Source organism: Sander lucioperca, chromosome 21 (genome assembly GCF_008315115.2).
Source record: "Sander lucioperca isolate FBNREF2018 chromosome 21, SLUC_FBN_1.2, whole genome shotgun sequence".
NCBI classification, from domain to species: Eukaryota; Metazoa; Chordata; class Actinopteri; order Perciformes; family Percidae; genus Sander; species Sander lucioperca.
The window spans coordinates 7,837,528-7,850,173 of NC_050193.1; the positions used below are offsets into that span (position 1 = coordinate 7,837,528).

At 42.2% G+C, this 12,646-nt stretch overlaps 1 protein-coding gene across 2 annotated transcripts in view; it reads right to left on the bottom strand.

Annotated features, from left to right (window-relative positions):
- LOC116059615 (protein sidekick-2-like) overlaps nucleotides 1-12,646 on the bottom strand; it is an 88,591-nt gene that overhangs the window by 18,090 nt on the left and 57,855 nt on the right. For both annotated transcript variants that reach the window (XM_035996892.1, XM_035996891.1), the window contains exons 6-21: nucleotides 10,682-10,793; nucleotides 10,067-10,257; nucleotides 9,715-9,798; nucleotides 9,385-9,579; nucleotides 8,758-8,874; nucleotides 8,319-8,486; nucleotides 7,762-7,864; nucleotides 6,705-6,881; nucleotides 6,304-6,440; nucleotides 5,448-5,595; nucleotides 4,071-4,211; nucleotides 3,526-3,707; nucleotides 1,099-1,214; nucleotides 674-869; nucleotides 485-583; nucleotides 174-365 (exon numbers count right to left, since the gene is read on the bottom strand). In XM_035996892.1, the coding sequence (XP_035852785.1) occupies nucleotides 174-365; nucleotides 485-583; nucleotides 674-869; nucleotides 1,099-1,214; nucleotides 3,526-3,707; nucleotides 4,071-4,211; nucleotides 5,448-5,595; nucleotides 6,304-6,440; nucleotides 6,705-6,881; nucleotides 7,762-7,864; nucleotides 8,319-8,486; nucleotides 8,758-8,874; nucleotides 9,385-9,579; nucleotides 9,715-9,798; nucleotides 10,067-10,257; nucleotides 10,682-10,793 (2,358 nt within the window). The remainder of the gene's footprint in view (nucleotides 1-173; nucleotides 366-484; nucleotides 584-673; nucleotides 870-1,098; nucleotides 1,215-3,525; nucleotides 3,708-4,070; nucleotides 4,212-5,447; nucleotides 5,596-6,303; nucleotides 6,441-6,704; nucleotides 6,882-7,761; nucleotides 7,865-8,318; nucleotides 8,487-8,757; nucleotides 8,875-9,384; nucleotides 9,580-9,714; nucleotides 9,799-10,066; nucleotides 10,258-10,681; nucleotides 10,794-12,646) is intronic.

The window sequence follows — 12,646 nt, forward strand, 5'->3', positions numbered from 1 at the left end:
GAACGGAGGAAGGACAGATTAAAATCAATTTCCAAATGTCACTGCTTTAAGAAAAAGCTGAGTAGAAATCCGTTGAGTCACAGTAAGTGGTTGTAGCCTTTTCAGTGGATAATTGAAGTACTTTTACATTCTCAACTTAGTCAAACAGTTAATCTATTCATCTGAACAATCACCTGGTGGTACACCAGAGGAAATAGTGGAGGCGGAGAGCAGGCCCTGGCCCTTGGAGGTCATGGCTGCTACCTGGATGGTGTAAGTGGTGAGAGCAGTGAGCCCTGTCACCTTGTACTCCTGAGTTAGGTTGGGCAAGTAATGGGTCACACGAGTATTGGTCCTGTTGAACTCCTCCCAGGAGATACGATAGCCTGGAGGCAAAATCCAAATAGTGTTATGCAGTGTTCACAGTAAACACAGCTTGGTGAATCATACATTGAGAGAAGCAGAGAAGACATGTCAACTTTGCAAAGTTATCTTTAATGGTTACCTGTGAGAAGACCGTTTTTCTCTTGTGGCTCCTTCCAGCTGACTTTTAGTGAGGTGTCCAAGATTTCAGTAAAGCTAAGGTGTCCCACAGCACCAGGGGCTGTAAAAAATAAAAATAAAAAGAGGCAGTAAACGGACAGAACAACATGCAATTATCTGCAAATACTATATCCTGAATGGGAAAACTTACTGTCCTCATGTGTGCGTAACCGCTGAGGAGGGCTGCGTGGGCCGTCTCCAGGGGTAGTGAAGCACAACACTGATGAGTAGTATTCTGTGAACTTTTTCAGGCCGGAGATGTAACCAACATGAACGCTGTCCTGGAAGTTGGGCCGCACTGTCACCACACTGACCTCGTTTGCACGATTGACTTCCCAGGCCAACAGCTATAAATGATGGGTGTTAATGTGCACATTTTAGGCACACCACTGGCAGCATCAACATTGTTTAGTTTAACATTTAATAAAGTAAGAAGTCAAATAAATACCGTTCACATCTTTTGAGTTTATGATCTATTGAGAAAATTAAGCTTTCAGACAACGTAATGAGACTGTGCGGACAGTGCTCCTCTAGCTCTGACCACTAGAGTGTACCAGTTGACATAAAGTGGCTCACCTTATATCCCTGGTTGATTCCATTGATAAACTGAGGGCTTGGGGCACTCCAGGTAAAACGCACAGTGGTGGAGTTGACAGCCTCGGCTTGTACATTTCCTGGTGGCACAGTGGGCACTGTTCCAGAGGAGGGAGAAAAACCAAGAAGACAGAGATTGGGAGAGAGGAAGAGGGAGGGGGAAATGAGAGAATGGTAATGAGATAAGGAAGGAAAAAAATGAAAATGTACAAGAGGCACTTTCAGACCAGCCTCGTTTCCAGCGTGAGAATCAGGCTAAAGCATTTAATTTTATTTTGGCTCATTTGGGGAAGTAAGAACATGCCAATCAAACCGGGTGTGAGAGCGGTTGCCTCAGGCAGCTTCCAGGTGAACCCTGCAGCAGTTTGTTTGAAGTGAGCATGCGATTCTGATGTAACACCAGAAAACAGTCGGGGAGTCCAACATTAATGAAGCTGATTGGCCAGTATTGGTCCTCATATCCCCATGCTATCCGCAATTTCGTTTTGAGCGTATTTAAATGCTCATCATGATCGGCTCTTGAGCCTTTAATGGAGTGAGTGACAGAAACATCCAATTAATGAGAGCTGAGCTAAACAACATGAGCGCCTTGTTCACTGTCGTATTTCACTGACACTGACTTGGATGATGAAATTATTATCTACTTTTTTTGCAGGGGAAGAGACAGGGAAGTGAAATAAAAATTTTCCTGTGTGTGTTTTAATGAGTGTGGGGTTCAGACCTGCTGCTGTCAGGTTAGTATAGTATACTTTATGCTACTGCTCTATTTTTTGCTCAATTTCTTTTTAATTTTTAACTTGCTCATGACAAAAAGGTATACAAATAAATTAACTTGAACTTGAAACCAGTTTAACAGACTGATATACAGTATCACAAACACCTGTAAAACCTAATAAAGTCAAAATATCTGCTGATTCACCCTCTCTAATAAATGCATCTAAGCAGGGAGAGGAAATGGAAACACTCCCAATCTTCTTATGAGTGCGCTTGAGAATATTTAGTGAGTCTGGTGTAGAAGATCTCTGTCCATGGAGTGGATGTAACATGACAGGGATTCAGAGATATGTGAGTGTGTTAAGCCTTTCAAAGCTTTATATATATATATATATATATATATATATATATAAGTTAAAGGAATTTAAAATATAACTGGAAGCCAGCGCAGTGTATCTAAACCAGGAGCGATATCCTCTTTCTTGTGTTTGTTAAAGTCTAGCAGCAGCAATTTGAACTCTGCGTAATCTATGATCTAGGATTTTTTAGGAAAGCCAGTAAAGTGAGCATTATTCAATCTTCCTGGAATGAAAACATGGGTTAACCTTTCAACAAGCTAATGCATTAGCTATAGCCTACTTTGTTACTTTGTCTATTTCTATAAAAAAAAAGTCTTAGATTCGGTGGCAAAAATAATCTTAGATTTGGCTTAGTACAAGTTGACTTTCCTCCTCTGAAGATTTTGAATAGACAGGGGAGGCAAGGATCATAATGTGCTGAAATCACCGGGCGCGACGGAAATATGTAGCTGTATGACACCGGGGAAAGTTCACACTGCGTGTTCTAATTATGCTACTTAGCATGTAGAACGAGAACAGTCAACCGAGGCTGCTTCCTTTGGCAAAATCAAAAGGTTTTACATTCCTTTAAAAGCCTTGCTGCTGCAGTCTTTACTAAGTGATGACTGCTGTGGTCTTCTTCACAACGTGCGTGAATCAGCTTTTCAAGGTTAGCAAAGGATTTTTTTAAAACGCATGCTGTGGGAAAAACAGGGCTGTAATTGCTTTTAATTTGTTCGTTAAAAACAGATGATTGGATTAACCATCAGTCACAAGTTTTATGCTGCAGGCTTAACATTAGCCAAGGGACTAACATGATGAGACTCCAGGTAATGAATGGAATTTGTAGAACTAAATAAATTATCTGGTACTAAAGCACCTAAACTGCAGGAAAAAAATTGAAATTCATAAAGCAATGCTTGCAGACTTGGTAGCTTGGATTGTTTGTAGGCTTTGTGTAAATATATATATATATATATATATATATATATATATATATATATATATATTATGGCATGCTGTTTAGGAAATTATTATATATATATATGTGAAGTTTGAATATATTGAATGAATGTCTGAATATATTCAGACTTTCATTCAATATATTCAAGGTTCATTCAAAATATTCAGACATTCAGACATTCAAAATATTCAGACTTTCATTCAATATATTCAAACACATATATAATACAAAATACAAAAAAAAAAAACATATATATATATATATATATATATATATATATATATATATATATATATATATATGTACACACAATCATTTTCGGCATAAATAAACGCACCATGCCATAATATATATATATATACAGAATATGTAAAGCCTGTGTGTTGCACTCACCCCCTTGCAGTGTCCATTCAGTGACTTTGTGGCTGTAGGTGCCCCGGCCCGCTCCATTATAAGCTGCCACTTCGATTTCATAGTTGGTCCAGATGATGAGGTCCTCCAGAAGCAGACTGGTCTGATCTGGGTTGGTGATGTTTTTCATCTGACAATCCACTGGAAGCCCCGACAGACAGTACCTTGCAGCAGAGGGAGTAATCGATAGACAGAGCGAGGAGGGATACAGACAGACAGACAGAGACCACACAGACAGACAAATATATTAGAAAGCAGATTCTCCTAAAAAAGAGATGGAGGAGAGTGGTAAAGGAGGGAAAGCCATGCACAAAACGGTTAACAAAAGGGAGGTGAGAACAGATGAATGGAGGGGAAGGTATTTAATTGGCACCAATTATTCTATTGCAGCAGTGAGCGGGAAACATGCAAAATGGAGAGGAGGAAAAGGAGCTGAAATAACAGTTATTATCACATCTGAATGGCATTGACCCAGACAGACACCTGTCCCTGGGAAGAAATAATGCAGCCTGTCATGGTCTTCTTACCTGATGATGTAGCCCTGGAGTGGCCCATTCTGATGGCTCTCCGGGGGTGGCTGCCATTGGATCATGATGGACTGATTGGTGCGGCCACTTCCGATGACTGTCTGAGGGGGGGCGCTGGGAGGCTCCTCTGGGAGAGTTAGTCTGCAGCAGCAAGGAAAGAAAAAGAAAAAGAGAGGTTAAAGAAGAGACACAGAGTGAAACCATGCATTCATTATCAGTAGTTTCTGCATATTTCTATCCTATTTCATCATAGGCATCAAATCATAATAAAGCCAGCTTTTTGTATTTTCTTTGGAACACCATAAAGGAAAGTTGGGATACGTGTGGCTGTGTCTTTGTCCAAAGCATATTCTCTATAATACTGTCCGTGGAGGGACATCTTGCTATGGCAAGACAAGGATCAAAGAGGCTATGGTGAAAATGGAGCAGCACAATAGAGAGACAGTGTGAGTGAGAGAAAGATATAAAAGAACAAGAAAGAGAGATCCAAGCAGACTTTTCCCTAAAGCCAATTTACGATGACATCTTGATTTCTTCCCAGTGGACCGGAGCACTGCTCTGAAGGAGATGAAGCAAAGTGTTTAGGATCAAAGAGGTGTGCCCAAGAGATGCCTCAGAAAAGCCCTGCACTCTCACTGACGCTCAGTCACCCTCCTGTGGTGTGCTCTTGTCTGGGCACATTCACACAGGAACTCTCTGAAAGAGTGTGTGGTACGAAAAGGTATGTGAAGGGTAGTGATGGCTTGTGAGGGAGTTCCTTGCTGCAGGTATAAAAACAGCAAATGGGTTGTGTTGATGGGGACAAGGTTGGACAGTGGTGTGTGTATAGGTGATTCATGATGAGCTAAGCATGTGTGTGTGTGTGTGTGTGTGTGTGTGTGTGTGTGTGTGTGTGTGCGTGTGTGTGTGCGGGGAGGGGGGGGCGGCTGTATGATGATGACCGTTTCGTCTTGCTAGTCAAGAGAATTCACTCGAGATTTGAGTTGGTGTGAAGCTCTGGCTCTTTCAAGCCTCTCTGTATTTTACTATGCAGTACGACAAAGACAGTTAATAGGAGGGAGAGAGATGAAGCTGGGTCAGCGCACCCATCAAGTCTTCACAAAGTGCAATTTCAGCTCATTCACAGTTTTATCTTGAAAAGGCCCGTCCCGAAGCTGGCTCGTCTCTCGCTCACTCCCACAGGAGTGAAGACCAAAAAGTTAACTCACATGAAGTAATCACTTCCATTGAACTGCCAAGGCGGGGGAGAAGAACAGATTGTTCCAGAACTGTGAAAGTCCCTGAAGTGCAACGCTGTTCTCATCAGCATACACAGTTACACAGACTACCAGCAACATCTTTAATATTCAGTAGATGCATAATAAGCGCAGTACCCACCGGTCAGTCTCTTTGCTGAACTGGCCTCTGCCCACGTCGTTGACGGCACACAGGCGGAACTGGTACGAGCGCGCAGGGATGAGGCCACCAACAGTGACCCCGGTAGACTCGGGTTCAATGTTGGCCAGCAGCACCGTCCAAGGAGCATCTGAGGCAGAGAAGACGCACATAATAGACAGAACTGTGAGCAATAGCAAGTGAACGGTAAATGACCTCGTGAGAACATTCTTAAGATAAATCTATTCAGCACTTGGAAAATTTAAATTCTATGTTATTTCTGACTATTATTGCACACCATAGTTTCATTTTCAGTAATAATAATGCAGCTGCTGATAAAAAAGCAAGTCATTTATTTTGTGTACACTCCCTCTAAATATAAGATTGAAATTCAATTATCCAAAAAACAGATCCCATCTGCATACTCGGATTCATTTTCCTCTTAATGAGTCGTCATCTTCTCAGTAGCCTGAGCTTCAATGAGAAATGGCTGAACGATTTACTCTCTATAGGTGAAAGCATTCTCACTTCTTTAATTTTATCAAACGAGAGGAAGACAAGAGCATTGGGCATCAACACAATTTGGTTCCCCTGATCATTTGCAAGGAACAGGTGAGGCAATTGAGTTATACTGATTGCAGATGGTAAGAGAGGATGCAACTTTTCAATTTTAGGGAGACAATGGAAATGTAATATAATAAGAGGGGCAGCAAATGAGTGTTTCCAGGGAGTATAAAGTAACAATATGGACTTTAAAATGACTTACTAGAAACAATAAATGCATCAGTTTTTTAGCAACATGCTTTGTTAATGGGGACACTGGTGCATTCGTGATGGGGAATCACACTGAACCACTCACTGTTTTCTGAGACCTCCAGGATGTAGCGAATCAGGGGGCTGTTGCCATCAAAGGCCTGGGCCCATGTGAGGTTGATGGCCCTTTTCTCTGTGGTACTCAGAACTGCTATTGGGTTTTCTGGAGCATGGGGCAGTTGCCTGTTTGTACATATGAGAGGTACAAAGTGATAAAGAGAAATAGAATCAGACAAGAGAGGCAGCAAATAACAGAATTAAACAGCCAAACCAAGAGCCTTGCATTGTAAATATTAGAGGATTTGATTGATTAGAGAGGAGAGCGGTGATAAACTACAACAGTGGGGAAAACATCCATCCATCATGTCTCAGTGGGACGTAAATAAGATGGGAAAAAAATACAGACGGTAAGATAAGACAGGGGAGACATAAGGCAAATATGCAGACCTGACTCGAAGGTGGGCATTGCGGGAGTCATTGCCACCCACTGAGGTCACCCTGCAGGTGTATGTTCCAATGTCACCCGACCACGTTTGGGAGATGTGCAGGGTCCCGTCGGGATCCTGCCGCAGGCGGGGGGATGAGCTCACGTCAATCACAGAGCCGCTCTTCTCCCACACGTACCTGGAGGTATGTACACACGTATGTAAGAGTAGTACACACATACACCAGGGCACACGGACATACTTACACACTCTGTATCTCTGAGTATTGTGACAGTAAATCTGTTTGCTTTGCGTCAGTTCATACAGCAAAACACAGAAGGCGCTGACACCGGTGAAAAGCCTTGTGAGGTTGATGGGAAAGTGATTTGTATCTTAAAACCATTTCTCTCTGTCATACATACAGTACAGAGCCTCTCCTCCATGCATTTCTCTCCTTGTCATATACCCAACTGCACATATGCAGTTGCCCCCCCCCCCCCACACACACACACACACACACACACACACACACACTTATACTCACATGCACATGAACACACCATGAGCTCCTGTGATTAATTGCGACTGTTCGGGCTTTCCAGCTAATCTCCTCTGTGTTGCGTTTAATTAAAGGCGCTGTCTGAAGTTATTACTCTGTTTACATATTCATCTGTTTACCCTGCGATCTGATCAATGCTGTGGGCCCACAGGTGACAGGCACTCTAATCACTGGGCTCCACAGACATCATTTCACTCCCTCTGAGACAGATGCATGTGCACACACTCTATCATGATCAAGACTGTCTGAAGAGTGAGGAGAAGCGATGGATTAATTCCTCAATCAGATTCTAAGAGTTTCAAAATCTTCCCATAGGAGGTTGCATAAGGGTGGATAAACACTAAAAGATCTCTCGCAGATTTTATAAACTAATTAAGTAAACATTGATACCCAAGCTTGTTTTCTAGACTTGGGTTGCATAGAGATATAGCTAGCAGAAAGTATGTGATGTCTGACAAAATAGTATGCAATGAAAAAAAAACAAAAAACAACAGATATTGCAAGTGGATGTAATCATTACCTCACAGTGACACTGGGGTCATGGGTCACACCACAGGTCATAACAGCCTTGGTCCCTTTGATGACACTCTGGTCTTGTGGCGGTTTAGTGATGCGAGTACGTGCTGCAAACACACACAGAGGTTGTTATTCAGAGACTGTGTTTGAGCAGCGGATTGAACAGAGCTTAGTGGAATTGGGCTCATCTTTCACTCAATGTCTTTCTGAAACAGGGTGAATTACACTGCATTTCTAATGGGTGGAGTATTTTGCAAGGCTTTCAAGGACTGATGATGTGAATTTATGCACAGAAAATGAGTGCACGCATGAGTCATTAGACAATATATTCAGAATATCTGGAGAATGACCTCCAGCAACCAGGTACTGTCTGCATCTATAAGTAAGTCATGGATTAAAAAATGAAGAATGTTTCTTTTTATTTCTTATTTTTTTCCACAGGTTTAGCTTGGACTCATAGTTGGCAGTATTTTCCACCTGTGCTGGATAACGTAGAAAATGAGGATACAGGGGTTTGCAGACGCTGCAAGCAGGGGAGTATCCAGTTTCTGTTATGCTTACCCCAGACCACTAGGTCGGCTGAAGCTTCATCAATGCCCCTGGAGTTACTGGCCATGCAGGTGTAGGTACCAGCATCAGACAGGTGAGAGGGACTGATTAGCAGGCTGCCTGACTCCAGCAGGGTGAACCTGGGCAGCTGGACCGAGCCACTGGCCAAGACACGTTCACCTGCAAGGAAGGGTGGAAATGATTGATGGTATGGGATAGAGGACAGGGGAAAAAAAAGGGAGAACAGGGAGAAAGAGAGATTAGGGTATTGGAGAAATGTCAGGAAAAAAAACAAACAGGAGGGAATAGCAATGCAGCAAAAGTAAAGCTTTAATTTTGAGAGAAAATGCACATTTTGAATCCTTTCCAGAGCTCTCGTTTGCTTTGACAAGTCCAAATGTGGCATAATGAACCCCCCCACCTCAGAACCTCATGCTGTTAACCCACACACCTTTCTGCCAGGTGATGGCTGGCCGTGGGGCTCCTGAGGTCTCACAATGCAGAATGACTGACATGCTGTCAATCACGGCGCTGTCAGAGGGGCCAGCGGTGATGTTGGGAGCAATACCTGAGAGGGGAGGGGTCACACACACACACACACACACACACACACACACACACACACACACACACACACACACACACACACACACAGAAACACATGCATAGAGGCAAACAAAATCAGGAGAGACAGAGGTGATAATGAGAGACATAAACAGCTTTCACCCTAATAAAGCAGATGCCAGCTGAGAGCTTAATAGACTTGACAAAAGGGGCGGCTGTCAGGTCTTATTCTCAGGGACAGTTCTGAGAATCTGACATCTCTCTGCTTCTCCTGCACCTTGTCTGATTTAAAAATAGCCAATAATTGCCCAAGCATCCAAGGTGACAAATCTGTCAATGTGAAAAGATATAAGATAGATGGGTGTAGGAGGCAAGACAGAGAGAGTGAGAAAAGAGGATTAGAGAGAACAGAGGAGCAGATTTAAGAAAAAAAGGGAGGGAACAGAGAGGGAAAGATGAGCAGAATTAAGAACAGACGTGTAGATAGCTTTGAAATATTTTCAAGGGGACATACTAGTAACAGCTAGGTAGGTGTTTGTCTGGATCTCTCCTGCAAGATTGCGGGCAAAGCACTGAAACATCCCTGTGTCATCTGGCAGGAGACCGTTGATCTGTAGGCTGCCTCCTACCAACACCCTATACCTGGGGATCTTTACCGGGCTGATGGGCACTGCATCTTTATACCACACTATGTCTGGCTGCGGCGTGCCTGCAGAGGAAGCAGAGGATTAATTTATTTCTTCGTCATTGTGACCCTGTTTTGTTTTTATTCTGTTTTTTTTTCTCAACAGTTTCTTGCTCTTTCACACATGCAATAGCACAAAGAAAAACAAACACCACTGACCCCGTGCCTGGCAGGGGATATCGACCACCTTCTCCATCTCTGCACTGATGTGAGTTGGCGGCTCTTTTACAAACAGAGGATATTCTGTTTCAAAGAAGAAAAAGCATAAAACATTGCCCCATTTAAGCCTTTAAGAACGACTCACGGATCATCTGTGCTTTTTTATCTCTACCCTTCTCTATTGAATGAGCATTTGCAACACTCTAGATATCGTCATCAACTCAATTACTGAAGTATAAAATGGCAACACAATGTTCTCTCAACATGGGGGTTAGCATGCTGATGCAATATTTGGATAACTTCGGCTCAGCTGCTCTGTGGAAGGTTAAAATGTAAGTTGTGGTTTATTTACCTAGCACATGCAGGAAGGCCCCAGAAGTGACTGATGGGACGCTGCTACTGCGGAGTGACGCCTCACACTCGTAATAGCCGCTATCGCTGACTGCAGGCAAACTGATGACCAATCTACGGCCGAAATCTCGGATCCCCGTATTGACCACTACCCCGTCTTTCCTCCAAGTAACACTCATTTTGACCAGCGGTCTGGAGGAGAAAAAGATGAAAAGAAAAGCAAGAGATAGGGAGCGTAGTTTAGTGCTTTTAATACAGATTTTTATTCCGTTTCAAGGTTAGGGAGCACTGAGGCAGCAATGGGATACATCTGTCATTCTGATTAAGTCTTTGAATTGGAGATAATAGTCAGGATTCAGCCCTGAGATTGCGCGAGATAGGGAGAACAGAGTGAAGCTTTGAATCAAAGGGAAGAATGGAGGAGAGGTAAAATGAGAGATGTACAAAATACTTTTCTATCATGTTCAAACAAAGGGTTTCCAGACTCATTTGAATCACAAAATATCAGATGTGGAGGCAAGAGAAGGTGGAGGTGTTTTGATAATGTGTGCGTGTCTGTCTGTCTGTGTTGTATTTGTCTTTTCCTCAGTATCCATGCGTGTGTCTGTGTTAGTACCTTGCATTAGCAACACATTCCATGATAGCCTCGTTTCTTCCCATGGTTACACTGGTATTCTTGGGGGGGATAATGATCGAGGGGGCGATGGGGTCTGCAGGTCCTCCCACATCTATCACCCACACAGAAACAATTGGACGTAGATAATAGAAGTGAAAAAAGTGAGAAAAAAAATCTATAAACTATATGCAGACCTCATATTAAGCCTGTGCAGCTGCCTGATATAGCCAACTGAGCATGACTAGATCCGTACACAGAGATTGACAGTCACTATCACCAGTAGGTAGCCAGCCTGCTATCACCCAACTATTAACAGCCCTGTCTTTACTTTAGATTCTTTTTCTAGTGCACACAACATTTCCTGCAGCACGATGTTAGCCCAGGTGTTAGAAGCCATTATGTAGCATAATTGAGACAAACACAAAAGGCGATTAAATGCAGCACCATCACTCACGGGTTTCATGGAGCCTCCAGCCAACCATCGATTCACTGCCCTCAATCAGTGATCTCTCTCTGAATCTGATCTCATTTTCCCCCACCTCCCCAGAGTACGGGTATGGGCCTGTGCACTTGTATGTGTTTGAGCGATTGAGGGTTTACGTGTTAATTGACGACCTGTATTGTGTGCATGTGTGTTGCCCATGTGTTTCCACGCACAGGTTTATTTCAGAGCTACACCAGGTTAATAGGGCCCGTAATCACGTTTTTATTATCATTATTGTTATTTTGTACCACCTTATTGTGTCACAAAATAACACACCCGTTCAAGGCCCATTTCTATGGAATATCAGCAGTGTAATTACAAAGCTTCCTGTACAAACACTGCCTAAATGCAGGCACAGCCCTCCTGATGGGTTATTGCCGTTTGGTTCTGCTCCCTATTTGATTGCTTCGCTCAAGTCTCCAGCTCTTCAGCTGCACAGTTTGAAAAATGATAATTTTGGTTGCATTACAGTTTTACATACCCAGTTGAATGCAGTTTTATCAATAGGTTGCTATAAAAATACAATTTACCATTTGAAAGACATTCTTGTTTAAGTAACAAGCCACACACTGTAAAGCTGAGGGTTAGGTTTTAAAACAAATCTAAAACATGGCCTTGAGTACAAATGTTCACAGTAGACTGTAAGATGCCAACTGTATTAAAAAGTAGTGCTTTTAGTTCATCCAGATACTATTAGCTATGATTGTACAGCTTCAAGCACACGCAGCAAAGAAGGAAAAGAAGAACAAGTCAAATGAAGCTGCTGCTGACATTTAGCTGGGATATTTAACGAATGCATTTAACATTTCAAAATGAAGACATTTGAATTAACACCAAAGCATCATTAAACTCAGATTGCAAAGATAATTCCATGGCAGCATACAATGTAAAGAACATGTAAGTGGTGGATCCTGACCAGGAAATGCATTGTCATGATGTTTGGTAGACAAAAAACTCAAATTGGGATTTGTAGTAAGCAGTCTGGACGGGTAGACAGGCGAATAACAGCAACATTCGTCCTTTTGCGATGCAATGTGTTTTATTCAAAAGAAAATATTTGGAAACAAAGGATTACCCATTGATTGAAAGGTAAATAGATCAATTTTGCGATTTTGCAGCTGACTTAAAGGTTTTAGAATGTATTTCATTATGGTGGTACAAGCATCATCTTGAAGGCATTATTAACATTATCATTTATTTGCATACTGAAGACCAATCAATCCATGTAGAACAGCTTGTTGTCAAGTAATCAGAAGAAATCTGTAATATACAGAATATTAAAAAGAAGTAATGAAACAGGCTGCAAGGATTTACCAATGTCCAAAGGATTTATGAGGAGAAAATTGAAATCACTTTGGTCAGAATTTACTGGCTAAAATTTAAGATTACAGGCATTTGGCAGATATATGTAATTTTTGTTTCCTAATTAATGGGTGAGATTATGTGGTAAGTTTGATTGTTGTGGGTCTTATGGTCTCTGA